We start from the raw sequence: 13,745 nt of genomic DNA, 5'->3' as shown, positions 1-13,745 counted from the left end.
GTACAAGGACTTGTGAGATGACATGTTGGTGCTACAAGCCAAACGTGGGTTAGTGTTCTCCAAGAGCACTCAGTGCTGCTAACTGCTCAACCATCTCCACTTTTCTTTTCCTTTTCTTTTTTTTTTTTTTTTTATTTCGTATGCTTTGGTGTTTGCCTGTATGTTTGTCTATGTGAGGAATGGGTGTCAGATCCCCTGGAACTGGATATACAGTGTATCTAAGAACCTGATTTTGTTCTTATTTTTATGGCAGAGTCTCAATTATTATTTGTTTCTTATTCTTAAGATTCGACCATGTACTATTAGCAAACATTTTAAATTCCATGCTTGATTGATTTAAATTTCATTTTCTTATGTCAGCCGACCGCATGAACAGACTCCAGGCAGCTCTTGCCAGCACTCAGCAATTCCAGCAAATGTTTGATGAGCTGAGGACCTGGTTAAATGAAAAACAAAGCCAGCAAGCAAAAAACTGCCCAATTTCTGCAAAATTGGAAAGGCTCCGATCTCAGCTACAAGAGAATGAAGAGTTTCAGAAAAACCTTAATCAACACAGTGGTTCTTATGAGGTGATTGTGGCTGAGGGAGAGTCTCTGTTGCTTTCTGTACCTCCTGGAGAAGAGAAAAAGACTTTACAAAACCAACTGGTTGAACTCAAAAGCCACTGGGAAGATCTTAGTAAAAAAACTGTGGACAGACAGTCTAGGCTCAAGGACTGTATGCAAAAAGCTCAGAAGTATCAATGGCATGTGGAAGATCTTGTGCCCTGGATAGAAGATTGCAAGTCCAAGATGTCTGAGTTGCAGGTTACCCTGGATCCAGTGCAACTGGAGTCTAGCCTCTTAAGGTCAAAGGCTATGCTAAATGAGGCAGAGAAGCGCCGCTCCCTGCTGGAAATACTGAATAGTGCTGCTGATATTCTGATCAATTCTTCGGAAATAGATGAAGATGAGATCCGAGATGAGAAGGCTGGACTCAACCAGAACATGGATGCTATTACCGAGGAGCTACAGGCCAAAACGGGCTCTCTAGAAGAAATGACTCAGAGGCTCAAGGAGTTCCAAGAAAGCTTTAAGAATATTGAAAAGAAAGTTGAAGGAGCCAAACACCAGCTTGAAATCTTTGATGCCCTGGGTTCTCAAGCCTGTAGTAACAAGAATCTGGAGAAGCTAAAGGCTCAGCAAGAAGTACTACAGGCCTTGGAACCTCAGGTAGACTACCTGAGGAACTTCACTCGGGGACTGGTAGAAGATGCTCCAGATGGATCTGATGCTTCCCCACTTGTGCATCAGGCTGAAGTTGCACAGCAGGAGTTCTTAGAAGTGAAGCAAAGAGTGAACAGTAGCTGCCTGGCCATGGAAAACAAGCTAGAAGGAATTGGGCAGTTTCACTGTCGAGTCCGAGAAATGTTTTCTCAATTGGCTGACCTGGATGATGAGCTAGATGGCATGGGAGCCATTGGTAGAGACACGGATAGCCTCCAGTCACAAATTGAAGATGTACGGCTATTTCTTAACAAAATCCAAACCCTCAGGTTTGACATAGAGGACTCTGAAGCAGAGTGTCGAAAAATGTTGGAAGAAGAAGGGACTTTAGACTTACTGGGTCTCAAAAGGGAGCTAGAAGCCCTTAACAAGCAATGCAGTAAACTGACAGAGCGAGGGAAAGCTCGCCAGGAGCAGCTAGAGCTGACGCTGGGCCGAGTAGAGGATTTCTATAGGAAACTGAAAGCACTCAATGATGCTGCCACAGCTGCAGAGGAGGGAGAAGCGCTTCAGTGGATTGTGGGGACTGAAGTGGATGTCATCAACCAGCAACTAGCAGATTTTAAAGTAAGTTTTGACCTTTTTTATTTTCTTTTTCTCACTAATGCTTACATTTTAGATATCAGTTGTGAGTCCGTTTTGTTTTGTTTTGTTTTGTTTTTTTCCACTTAGACTCTACACAATGTGTTTCAATGGTAATGGAAGTAAGAATAAGAAACCAGACCCAAGAGTCTGTTAGATGTCTGAGAAGACAGCTTTGAACATTTTTCTATTGTGGTTTTCTTCTATCTTTACAGTCAATTAAGGATATGGAAGAAAGCCTTGTCTCTTTCGGATGTTATTCGCTTCCCCCTCCCACTGCCTCCATGAAAGTGCTCCCTCTCCCAACCACCCTCTCCTGCCTCAGCACCTTGGTACTGAGATTTTGAGTCTAAATCAAAACAATAGGAGGTGATCAAATGGCTAAACTCCAAAGTATTGGTTTGCTGGTCAAGTGTGTTGGATCTTGGCTCTCACTGTGAGCCTGTGCTCAAGAGTTCCTATATTTACAAATGCTCCAAAGTACCTCACTATTCATGGCGCATGGAATGGATTTGGAAATAACATGTGTTGTACTACATTCTATCACCAATGCTAATTATTTCCACAGAACACACTCCTTATTAGAATATAAATCGAAGGCTTGATAGCACACACCTATAATTTCAGTTCTTAGGTAACTGATGTAGAATTGCAAGTTCTCATAAAGCCTATATAGTAAGACCTTATCTGAAAAAGGAGAAAGGGGCTAATGGCATCAAAGCAGAGGCACTGACCCTGGGAAGTTATAACATTATAGACCAGATCCTAGCTTGATATTGGCAAGAGCTACATTTGGAGATAGTGTAATTTGTAGCTACAAAAGATCATCATATTTGAGTGTCTTGGTAGTTAGAGAAAATTCAGACCCATGACATATATGTCTCTGTTTCACTGGCAATGTGGCCTGTCCAGTGTTAGCTTATATGTTTGTTTCCTTTTCTGTTCAAAGGTCCTTGTAAACAGAAACTTGTATAAGTATGCATCCATTTTTTTTTTCAGTTTACCAGGATCTGAGTTACTTAAAATGATCCATCTAACCAGATACATCATTTTTGTTTAGAAAACGGAAGTGTATGCATATAGGCTCAAACAGTTTTATCTCAACAGATCCTAGTTTGTGAAGGAATTATTTTACATTTTTTTATGTAGGTATATATTGGGCCCCCCACTTGCTAGGCAAGTATTCTACCCTAACCTGCCTCATTTTCTCAGCAGTGTATTGTGCATACATTTTTTCTAAAGGGTACAAGTTAACATTAGAAAGAAGATACAGTTCTTTTACATTGGTAATTTTGAGGATTCAAGAGATAGTTGGGCTATTTTATAGTAAATGTTTCTGAATCACTGTAGCTTGAGTACCTGTTGCAGTGCTTGTTTGTGGAGCCAGTACCATAAAAAGCATCAGTGAATCTAGGTTCTCTGCTTGGTAGAGCTACTTGGCACTGCAGTGTCAACAAGAAGCCAGTCCCAATCAAGACAGGCAGACCCAGACTTGGTCCAAGTCTCTGATCAAAAAGGTTCCTGAGAAGGTTACAATTGATATTTGTAGAGGATCTAGTCCAAGAACATCTAATTTGGAACAGGGATGTTGAGCCCAGAAGTCAAGACAGGCAAGGAGAATTATTCAGACCAATCCCAACAACGGATGATGAGCCATTCAATTGCAAGTTGATGTTTCTCAACTCAGATCCTCAGTGTTGAAGTTGGCCACATCAGTTGATAGCCTCAGCCTATAGGTCTCCAACCTCACCAAGGCCATAAACACTTTTAAAGTCTTGTTTCATTGAAATCACACGATGGGTGACCTCAAGAAATATATGTACTCTGTATACTCACTAAGGTTGACCTTGACCATGCTAGATCTGCAATGGAAAGCCATTATGTGCCGATGCACCTCAGTTCCTCAGCTGCACCTCAGTCTACAGTAAAGGACTAATCATAGAATGGGGGGTGGGGGTGCTTATTTGTGGTTTTTGCAGTGTTGTACTGGTCAGATTGGCTATCTATAGATATACAGAGTAAGGAGATAATTTTCGAGTTTTTCCCCACTACCATGATGTTAGAAATAACATTTTCTCTCTGTATAGATGGGTTTAATTAACTACATATTGGAAATTATTTTAGAAAAAAACCCAGAGTAGAAAATCGCAATATAACAATGAAAAATAATACAAATTTCAAATCAATATAGCATAACAAGTATTTATATTGCATTAGGTATTATAAGTGACCTAGAAATGATTTAAAGTAGAAGATGCAAATACTATGTCAACTTTTTAAGTGGCCTTGGGAATGTGTGAGTTTGGTAAGCATGAGGGTTCTGAAACCATTCCCCAGAGGTTACAGTGTACCGCTGCTGTCACTTCACAACAGTTGCTGCGTCTGCCTGTAGCAGTCTGATCTTTGTGAGCTAGAAAATGAGGTAAACAGGCCTGGGAAATTGTGTTAGTCAGGCACGGTGGGCACATGACTGTCATCACAGCACATGGGAGGCTATAGTTGAGAGATCATGTGTTCAAGGCCAGTCTGGCCTATATAAGTAGGACCTTATTTCAAAAGCAAGCAAAAAGCATTAAATACAGACTTAATAGCAAAAGGAGCCAATAGAGGGCATAAATTCTGTTTAGATTTGGTAAGTTTTTTTTCCCGTGGTTTAGAACAGTGATTCTTAACCTTCCTAATGCTGCAGCCCTTTAATAAAGTTCTTGTTGTGTGGTGACACCCAAACCATAAGATTGTTTTTGTTGCTACTGTATAACTATAATTTTGTCACTGTTATGAATCATGAGATAAATATCTGATATCCAGATGGTCCTAGGCAACCCCTGTAAAAGGGTCATTTGGACACCCCAAGGAGTCACAACCCACAGACTGAGAACTACTGGTTTAGAGAAATGTGGATTTTGATGAAGCTGGAAGATTGACTGGGTGAGCTTTATGTCTAGCATGTTAGTTCCCCAAGAATGCTGAGTTCAGTAGCTGTTTAGCTGTCAGCAGCTAGCTTCGCTGTGTTCTAAGAATAAGCTCCTACCACCCAATATTATGGTTTTAAAGACTGGACTCAGTCAGCTGGGTTCTGGCAGGTGTTTATCTACAGGCTAAGGGTGTTGACAAGGCAAGCCTAGAAGTGAAAGGAAGGGTGCTGAAGTATTTTGTTGAAGTCAATATGTACTTACTATAAGATAGTCAGTATCTCCTACCTTCTCCTAGGTTGATGGTTAAATCAGAATCCTGCTCACTAGATTTCCTAATAGGGAGGCTCTTTTCTTTTCTTCTTTCTTTTTTTTTTTTTTTTTTTTTTTTTTTTTTTTTTTTTTGTTTTGTTTTGTTTTTTGTTTTTTGGCCTCCTCCCAGCAGAGGACTTTGGTCAGGAGGGAGGGACTCTTGGCTGAGCTCTTGGGAAATGAAAACAATGAGAGAGGCAGGCTTTAGTCAGTTGCCCAGCCCTCTAGAAGTTGCACAAAAGTCTTCTGGACCCATTCTAAGGATGGCATCATGTTTATGATGGGAGTAAGTGTTGAGTGTCTGGACTGATGTGTTGTAGTTCAGCAATCAACTAACCTTCCCTTGCTCCAGCAGCAGACCAGAGTGGTAGAGCATGGCTCAGCTTTCAGATGCAACGCATTTTCACTACGAAAAATCAAATGATCATAAGTATTTAGAGGCATTTTAGTGTAAAGTTTTCCTGTTTAATAGGATCACACTTTAGCAGAGAATCTCATAAGAATCTGTGAGGCAGCCACAGGCCATGCTTTGACCTGACTAACTGTGGGGAAGAGGCAGATTGCTCAATGGAGAAGCCTCCATGCTGGCTTGGGACTGCAGTTTTGGTAAAGTAGTAGTTAGTCTGTGGGGAAAATAGTTTCCCCAATGTAGAAAAACTAAAAGTTACTATTCCTAGGGAAAGTTTTCCTTTTGTAACCTCCACAAACTTTGTAGAATCTGGGTTGGCTAGTGAGTATCATTTAGACACCAACAAAAGAGGCCTTTCCAATCTAAGCAGATAAAGTCCTCAGCCATCCTGCATTGCGATGTTTACCAAAGCCCCTCTCTCTACTACTTTCTGTGGGAAATAGAAAGGAAGGTGCTTTTCCATAAGTCATGACTGCGGAGCATGATTGTGAGAAGATTTTAACTAATCTTTTCAGGAAATTCCATTTCTGAGGAAAAGGAACTGTGTATGTTTAATAAGAAAGGAGGGACCTTTGTTTGTAACACTGAAACTTGAGCCAAAGAATTCCCCCTAGTGTGACCTTCCTGAGAAGGGTAAAGGGGAAAACAAACAAACAAACAAACACTATTCAGTCCGGTAGTTAACAAGAGGCTTTCCTTGTTTTGAAATTATCTGTAGCATTTGTCAAGCATTGAGATCATTCTGAGTCTTAACTTCACCTCTCTTTTGTACCCCTGTTCCCTCAACAACAGACATTCTTGACTTCTGCCCCTGCCTCAAGTGCTGGGATTACAGGCTTCCATGCCTTACTTTATGGAGTGCTGGCTAATGGAACCAGGGCTTTGTGCATGCTAGGCTAGTAGTCCACCTACTGAACTACAGCATCAGCCCCCAGACTCTTGTTTTAGAGGCTGGCGAGTGGGATGGAGGTACAACAGCAAACTTCTAGCACTGTTTTCCTAATCAGTGGTTCTCAACCTTCCTAGCCCTGCAGTCCTTTAATACAGCTCCTCGTGTTGTGGTAACCCCCAACCTAAAAATTGTGTTGTTGCTATTTCATAACTATAATTTTGTTACTGTTATAAATCATAATGTAAATATCTGCTATGTGACCCTTGTAAAAAGGTTCTTTAACCCTCGCACACACACACTCCCAAAGGGGTTGCAACCACCTTTGGAGTTGAGAACCACTGTCCTCACACAAACTGAGCAGAGTTTAGGGTCTCTGACAGAGTTGGATAGCCTCCTAGCAAACCAGAGCAAGAAGCTCTTTAGTCACAGTCCTTTGATTCCTGCCCCCTCGGGTAAACAAATTTAGGCAGCCTTTATGTGTACAAATGAAAACCCTTGGGTTATGGGTCCAGCGTGGTGCTGAAAGACTGCCAATTTGCACTGATGCTTCCTTATTCCTTTCACCATAGCACAAAGGCATTATCAGCCCATCCAAGGTTTGCCAGTTAATGGCCCTGCCTGTGAATGAGTCACCAGTGGATAAGGCAAATGAGGTCAGAATTATCTATCTGCCTTAGGAGAGAAGGGGAATCAAACCAGGGAAAACCTGTCTGTTGATGGAGGTATTAGATACCCCTTTTAAAACGGTCTGCAGAAGATATACTCCACCCTCATGCCGCCTCCCTTGCCTAGTGATAACTGAACCTTTGCCTATTTTGAGGTTTTTGTTTGTTTTTGTTTTTGTTTTTATTTTTATTTATTTATTTATTTTTATCAACAGAGCTATACTCTAATGGCAGCTGGGGTCCAAGAAAGAAAACACCCTAAATTGGCTTTCTCACCTTCATCTTGTTAACATTTGATTGTGGGGAGCTGTCTTGTTCACTGAAGAGTGTTGAGCAGCATCAGGGACCTGTGTGTACTAGCAAGAATAACTTCCCAGTTGTAGAACCAACGTCTCCTGATATTCCCAAAGGTCCCCTGGAGGCAGCAATGCCTCTGTAGAACTGCTCTGGAGGAACATTGCCACACTTGGGATAGGTACTAGCTGTTTAAGTTAAGTGTTGTGTTACAGGCAGTGTCCTGCTAATCTGATTGTGACTGTGTGTGTTAGCAGCATTGCCTCTAAGTGAACCTGTCTTTAGACCAGCTCTGGAGCCTTTGTTTTTCTGGTGATAATCTATATCTGGTTGAAGAATATCCTGGACACTTTGCTGGCATAGGAGACTTGTATATAAACAGTTGTTGATGGCGGTATTTAGCTGATGATGTATTTCCAAGAGAAGAGAAACTTCCTATATGGAAGTACTTCAGGGAGCTTCCTTGTCCTGTGCCTTTAAGGGGAGATTACAGAACGTCAGTTGTTCTCTGGAGCCGACCCAAAATTTGGCTGCTGGTATTTGTAACCCTTATGTGACTACCCTCCACTGCCTCACCCCCTAGAATTCCAATGCACTGTGATAATCCTCTCCACCCCCACTACCAACTGAATGGGGAGGAGGCAAAGAAGCTTTTTGCATTATGTCAAACATTTTCTAGTTTTCTTTTTTAAAGTATTGCTCCTAGACCAAGAACTACAGACAACTAGGAATACTGAGAGAGAAATTGACTTCCTTAATTGGTGATCCAATATTAAATGGTCAGCCCTGAAAACATATATACAAGTAATATTATAAAGACTGAGTAGGTGATGTTTATATATTTAATTATAAATGTGTGTGTATATCCATAACATATACAAGTAACAACTACTAACAATAAAAGAGGTTATGAATTTGAAAGAGCAAGGCTGCATGGGAGGGGTTGGAGGTAGGAAGTATAAAGTCTAATAAAAAAATTGCTTAAAAAGTATTGCCACTTAGTATTCTAGGTGTAAGCATCACAACCTGAGGGTTCTACCATTGCGTTGTCTTAAGAAGAAGCCTAGTGCCTCAGGAAATGTTGATGGAATGTCTTCAAGAATTGCTAATAGATATCACATTTGATGACAAAAAGATTTTTAAACAACAAACAAGCCTATCATCAACCAAGGAAAAGGACTGAGCCCTTTGGTTTGAGCTTATTCTTTACATACAATATCCGCCCCTAGCATTCTCAGCTAGAAGGCATCAAACAGTTTTTATAAACAGAAAGAAGAAACACAGAATGCAACCTATGCAAAAAAAGTATGTTTGTTGTTAAATAAATTTTATTAAGTGAACGTGGATTATGGAGATCATCACATACTTGCAGAACTAGACAGTTTACTGCCATGTGGAGAGTGAGTACAAGTGGTCTCAGACTTAGCCTGGACCCTTAAAAATATGCTGGAGCCCAATGCAGTGGTGTGTGCCTATATCCTTGCTGCTGAGGAGGCTGAAGCAGGTGGGCTCCTTCAAGCCAGGGGTTCAAGGCCAACCTGAACAACACGGGAAGACCTGGGCAGTTTGAAGCTAGATGACTATGCATGTGCAGTAAGCCATGAACATCTGGGGACACAGAGCAGCTCTGACCTGGCAGTTGGTAGAGTTGGCTTCTTTGCCAAGAAAAAAGTTAGTCCCGCAGGCAATCCAGTCAGGTCACTGCCCAAAGGCAGCACTGCACTAAAGAACTGTCTCTTGCCAAATGCATATCTTCCAAGTCTCAGCTGTCCTAATTGGAAAATTGAGCCACAAGAAGAACGTGCTTCTTCTGTCTTCATTAAGACTTCAACACAATCTGTCCTTCTCAAGGATGGTACAAGACCATGGGAAACACTCCAGAGGCCTTCAAGATGTTTCTGCCACCAGTGTTGTACCTGAACATAGACTAAGGTTACTTAGCTGGGCATAGTGTCACAACCTTTAGTCCCAGCACATGGGGGACAGAGGTAAGTGGATCTCTGTGAGTTTGAGGACAGCCTGGTTTCTACAGAATTCGTTTTTAGGACAGCCAGGGCTACACAGAGAAACCCTCTAAGAGGTAGGGGAAGACTTGAATTTAAGAGGAACAAAAAATCTTTCTCAATGGAACTGGAGAAAGACTCGGTAGATAAGTGCTTTCTGTCCTTCAGAGGACATAAGTTCAGTTCCCAGCACCCCCAGTGCTCACCAACACCTGTAACCAGCTGCAGGTCCAGGAGATGTGCTGGCTTCTGAGAGTTCTGTATTCACATCTACAAACCCACACAGGGACACACAGACTTATCACATAATTTAAAAATATCTAAAGATTAACTTGGCCAAGCAACATAGCAAATATACCTTTATGAGGAAGCAAAAGGTGAGTTTGGTGTAAAACTCATACTATGCCCTGGTTCTTGCATAGAGCACTTTTGCTCTTGGAGACATTCAGTAGTGCCCAAAGATGCTGTTTTTTTTTTTTTTTTTTTCTTTCTTCCCTGTCTTTTCTTTCTTTTCAGAGATAGGATCTGACTGAGTAGCCCTGGCTAGTCTCAGACTGGCAGATATATGTGTACCGATCTCTGTGTCCTTATGTTACCATTGATAAGGGAGCTGCTAATAGTATTTAGTGGTTGCTGCTGACTATGCTAAAATACACAGGAAAGTCCCTTACAATAAAAAGTACACAACCCTCTTAGAAAATAGCAAATGTTTTTTAACCTTCCTTTAGATTCCACATAATGTTTGAATTAGCTGATGAAAAGGAAATCACTTGTGAAGACTGCATAGAGAAGTATGCTCCCCTCACACTCCCCTCACGTTTTTGAAAAAAAAAAAATAGTTAAGAAATAGGACTGCTTCCTGGAGGACTTCTAAGATCAGAAACTTTGGGACTTATTTGACTCAGTGGCTAAAGAATTTTCTTGTGCTTCACCAGTCCCTGCCCCGCCCTGCCACAAGGTTACTGCTGTGGACATCAATCAGCTGTGTATCTCAAGCTACTTCCTGTAGGGTGTGTTGTGGAATGGCATCAGCCCCTGCACCAGATGGGAGTGCTGGTCTCTGTGTCATTTTATCAAACTATAGTTGGAACAAAGGATTCTCTGTTGGGAGAATCTGTTAGGAGAAAGAGAACTGGTGCAGTTGGACAGTCCGTGTGCAAACACATGGTTCCCACAGAAAAGGGAGACATAAATTATTCTGTCGCCTTCTAAAAGAAGGGTTCCCAAGGTGGATTTCCTGAGCATCTGTCTTCACTCTAGTTTTGGCAGTGCTTCTTATTCTTCCAAATTAATGCATGAGCCTGCTGACCTGATGAATTAAGTGGTGGCATCCTTCAAAATGGATCTATTTCTTTGTCCCAGCCTCTAATCTTTTTCTTCAGTCTTTGACTAAGTACTTGATCTCCACTGTTTTCCTAGTCCTGTTTCTGGTGTAGTCCTATACTCTAATTATTCACCCGAGTAATACCTAACATATCTGAACTATTATATTTCTTCTCTTCGTTTGAAGGTATAGCTCAAGTCTCATCTAATTATAAAGTATCCCTGTCCTCTCCAACTTACTCCTCTTGATCATGTAAATCACTTAACTCACTGTAACTCATTTGGTTTTATTAACTAATACCAAAATTGGACTCCTTGTGATTATATTATTTTTTCTAACAAAACCATTTTATGCTTTCCACTTGAAGACAAGTGAATATTTAACTGATTAGGTGGATGTTCTTTATTTCTCATAAGCCACATGAGCTCTAGGATTCAAAATGGTATCTGGGCCTGGTAACACAAACCTGTAATCCCTGTACTCAGGACACTGAGGAAGGAGAACTGTGAACTTGTGGCCAGCCATAGAGTAGCAATACCTAGGCAAGTTGAAAATTTAGGCCATGATACCTTAATACAAATTTTAACATCACACACTCTCTCCCTCCCTCTCTCTCTCTCTCTCTCTCTCTCTCTCTCTCTCTCTCTCTCTCTCTCAATAACTTATTTATAGAAGCGCATAGATAGCAAGTTTGTTAAGGTCATTTGGCCATTTTGACTTTAGCTTTTGTGCTTTAGAAGTCAATATTATTTTCAGATCATTAATCAGAATTAGCCAGAACATATTACCAGCTCAGTGACTTCCCTAGCCACTCAGTTGTTCATCAGATCAGCTTTAATGATCTCAGAGTCCTTGGCCTAATTAATTTTAGCTTTCATCATAGACCACATTATCTCCCTCCATTGCCATACAGTGACTGGCAACTACTAAGTCAGCATCTAAGAGAGACAGGTCTTAATATTAATCAGCCTTTAATTAAAGCATCAAAGTGTAAAAGAAAAAACCACCAGCTTTGTTTTAGAGACAATCATCTTCTAAAAAGATATAATTCATCTCTCTGCAGTCTCAACCTAGACTGAAATGTTTTTATAAGAGATCTTTATTTATGGCTTCAATAAATATAAGTTTCTAATATGGTCTAATGTTCGCATATATGATCCAAAGGAAGATGATGTGAATTTAAGGAAACTAAAGGAAAGTGGATCCTACTTGAATTTATGTGTCATTCAAGCAAACTAAGATCTGTCATTTTACAGTCGTTCCCAAAAGATGAGATATTTTTTGGTCTTTTTCATTTTTTCCAAAGAGAGAGGTACAGGAAAGGAGAGGCAGGCTGGTACTTGTAGAGGTCAGACAACCTATAAGAGTTGGTCTTTCCTTCCACCATTTGGCTTCCAGAAATTGTTCCTAAGTCACTGCCCTTGATGGCAAGCACCTTTATCTACTGAGCCATCTAGCAGGTCCCTTGGTCTAGTTCTTTAACTTCAAACCTGAACTGTGTATTTGTTTGTTTGAGATCAGTGATGAGGAACCCTTGAGTAGGACTCTAGGGATGAGACTCAGTGGTAGCACACTTACTCGTGTGCATGCTGTGTGATTTGTGATCCCCACAGACACCAAGTAATAAAATCAAAGAAATGCTTTATGAAAATCTCAGTATTGTTTTGCCTTATGTTCTCATATTTGAGAGAGACACCTGCAAAAAGATTGTTTAGTGATTTGGCCCATAAAAGCAACTTTGTAATAGTCCTGCCACCTTGAAACTAAAAAAGAAAAGATTATTCAGTCCCAGGGAAAGCCATTCTGTGATGTTCTCAGCAAAGCTTCCCCTGAACTTCAGGCTAGGTCAGAGCCTCCGACTTATGTGTTTATAGTACGGTTTGCTTTTCTTTCAGAGTCCTTGTTATAGCTAAAATGTCTATCTCAGCTACTAGGGCGTAGGTACCTGACCATGTCTCATTAAGATATCTCAGTTCCTAGCTAGTCTGGGGCAAAGTAGGTCCCAAGAAATATTTATATAACAAGTAAAAGAATGAAAAATACAACTTTGAGCAAGAGGTATAGCTCCGTTGTAAGCATGTCTTGAGCCTAGTTATATGTAAGGTCCTGATTCCATCTTCAGCATTGTTTAAAAAGAAGAAAAGAAAATCAATACAACCTCAGAGTGCTAGAGAGATGGCTAGCACTTAAGATTATTTCTTGTTCATGAAGAAGACCCAGACTCAGTTCCAGCACCATGTGGTAGCTCATGTTCATGATCAGTTCTAGGTGATCTACTACCTACTTCTGACATGCATGCATACATACAGATAGAACAAAACACTTAAATACATACAAGGTTTGGTTTGGTTTGGTTTTGTGTTTGAGATAGGGATTCTCTGTAGCCCTGGCTGTCCTGGAACTCACTCTGTAGACCAGGCTGTCCTGGAACTCAGAGATCTACCTGCCTCAGCTTCCTGAGTTCTGGGATGACAGGCATGCATTATCATACCCAGCTAATAAATAATTTTTTGTTTTGTTTTTTAAGATAGAGTTTCTTTGTATAACCCTGGCTATCCCAAAACTCATTCCATAGACCAGGCTAGCCTCCAAGTCTGACTTCTACCTATCTCTGACTTCTACCTATCTCTGCCTCCCACGTGCTTCGATTAAAGGTGTAGATCACCAACGCCTGTCCCATGAATAATTTTTTTAAGAATGTAACTTCAGTAGTACAGGTGTGGGGTGGGGAGTTCAAGGAAACAAAAGAAAGAGCACTGCCTAGAAAAGAGACATCATGATAACCTTGTGCTCTGGAGCCAAAAGAAGAGAATCTTGAAGGATGGCAGATCTACACACCAAATATCCTTAACCTCTGCTATCTAACTTAGCACCCATCACTGCTGACACTGTTTTCCTAGAAGTATTCATTGACTTCCTACTTGACTAATTTGGTGACATTGTCTAATTCATTGTCTTCTTTCTTAAAAACTTGATTTTAGGCACTAAGAGATGGCTTAGTCAGTACATAACCTACCATACAAGTATCAGAACCTGAGTTCAGATCCCAACACTCACATAAAAGAAGTCAGACACAGTAGCATGCAT

At 40.8% G+C, this 13,745-nt stretch overlaps 1 protein-coding gene across 2 annotated transcripts in view; it reads left to right on the top strand.

Moving 5' to 3' along the window:
- The window catches only part of MACF1 (microtubule actin crosslinking factor 1), a gene marked incomplete at its 5' end in the record, with an annotated part of 306,545 nt that overhangs the window by 229,041 nt on the left and 63,759 nt on the right, over positions 1-13,745 (top strand). For both annotated transcript variants that reach the window (XM_080921389.1, XM_080921388.1), the window contains one exon: positions 361-1,832. In XM_080921389.1, the coding sequence (XP_080777515.1) occupies positions 361-1,832 (1,472 nt within the window). The remainder of the gene's footprint in view (positions 1-360; positions 1,833-13,745) is intronic.

The sequence above is a fragment of the Micromys minutus genome (genome assembly GCF_963924665.1).
Source record: "Micromys minutus genome assembly, chromosome: 9".
Classification (NCBI taxonomy): Eukaryota; Metazoa; Chordata; class Mammalia; order Rodentia; family Muridae; genus Micromys; species Micromys minutus.
The sequence above is the reverse complement of the archived record's forward strand: the minus strand, read 5'-3'. Positions and strand labels throughout refer to the sequence as shown.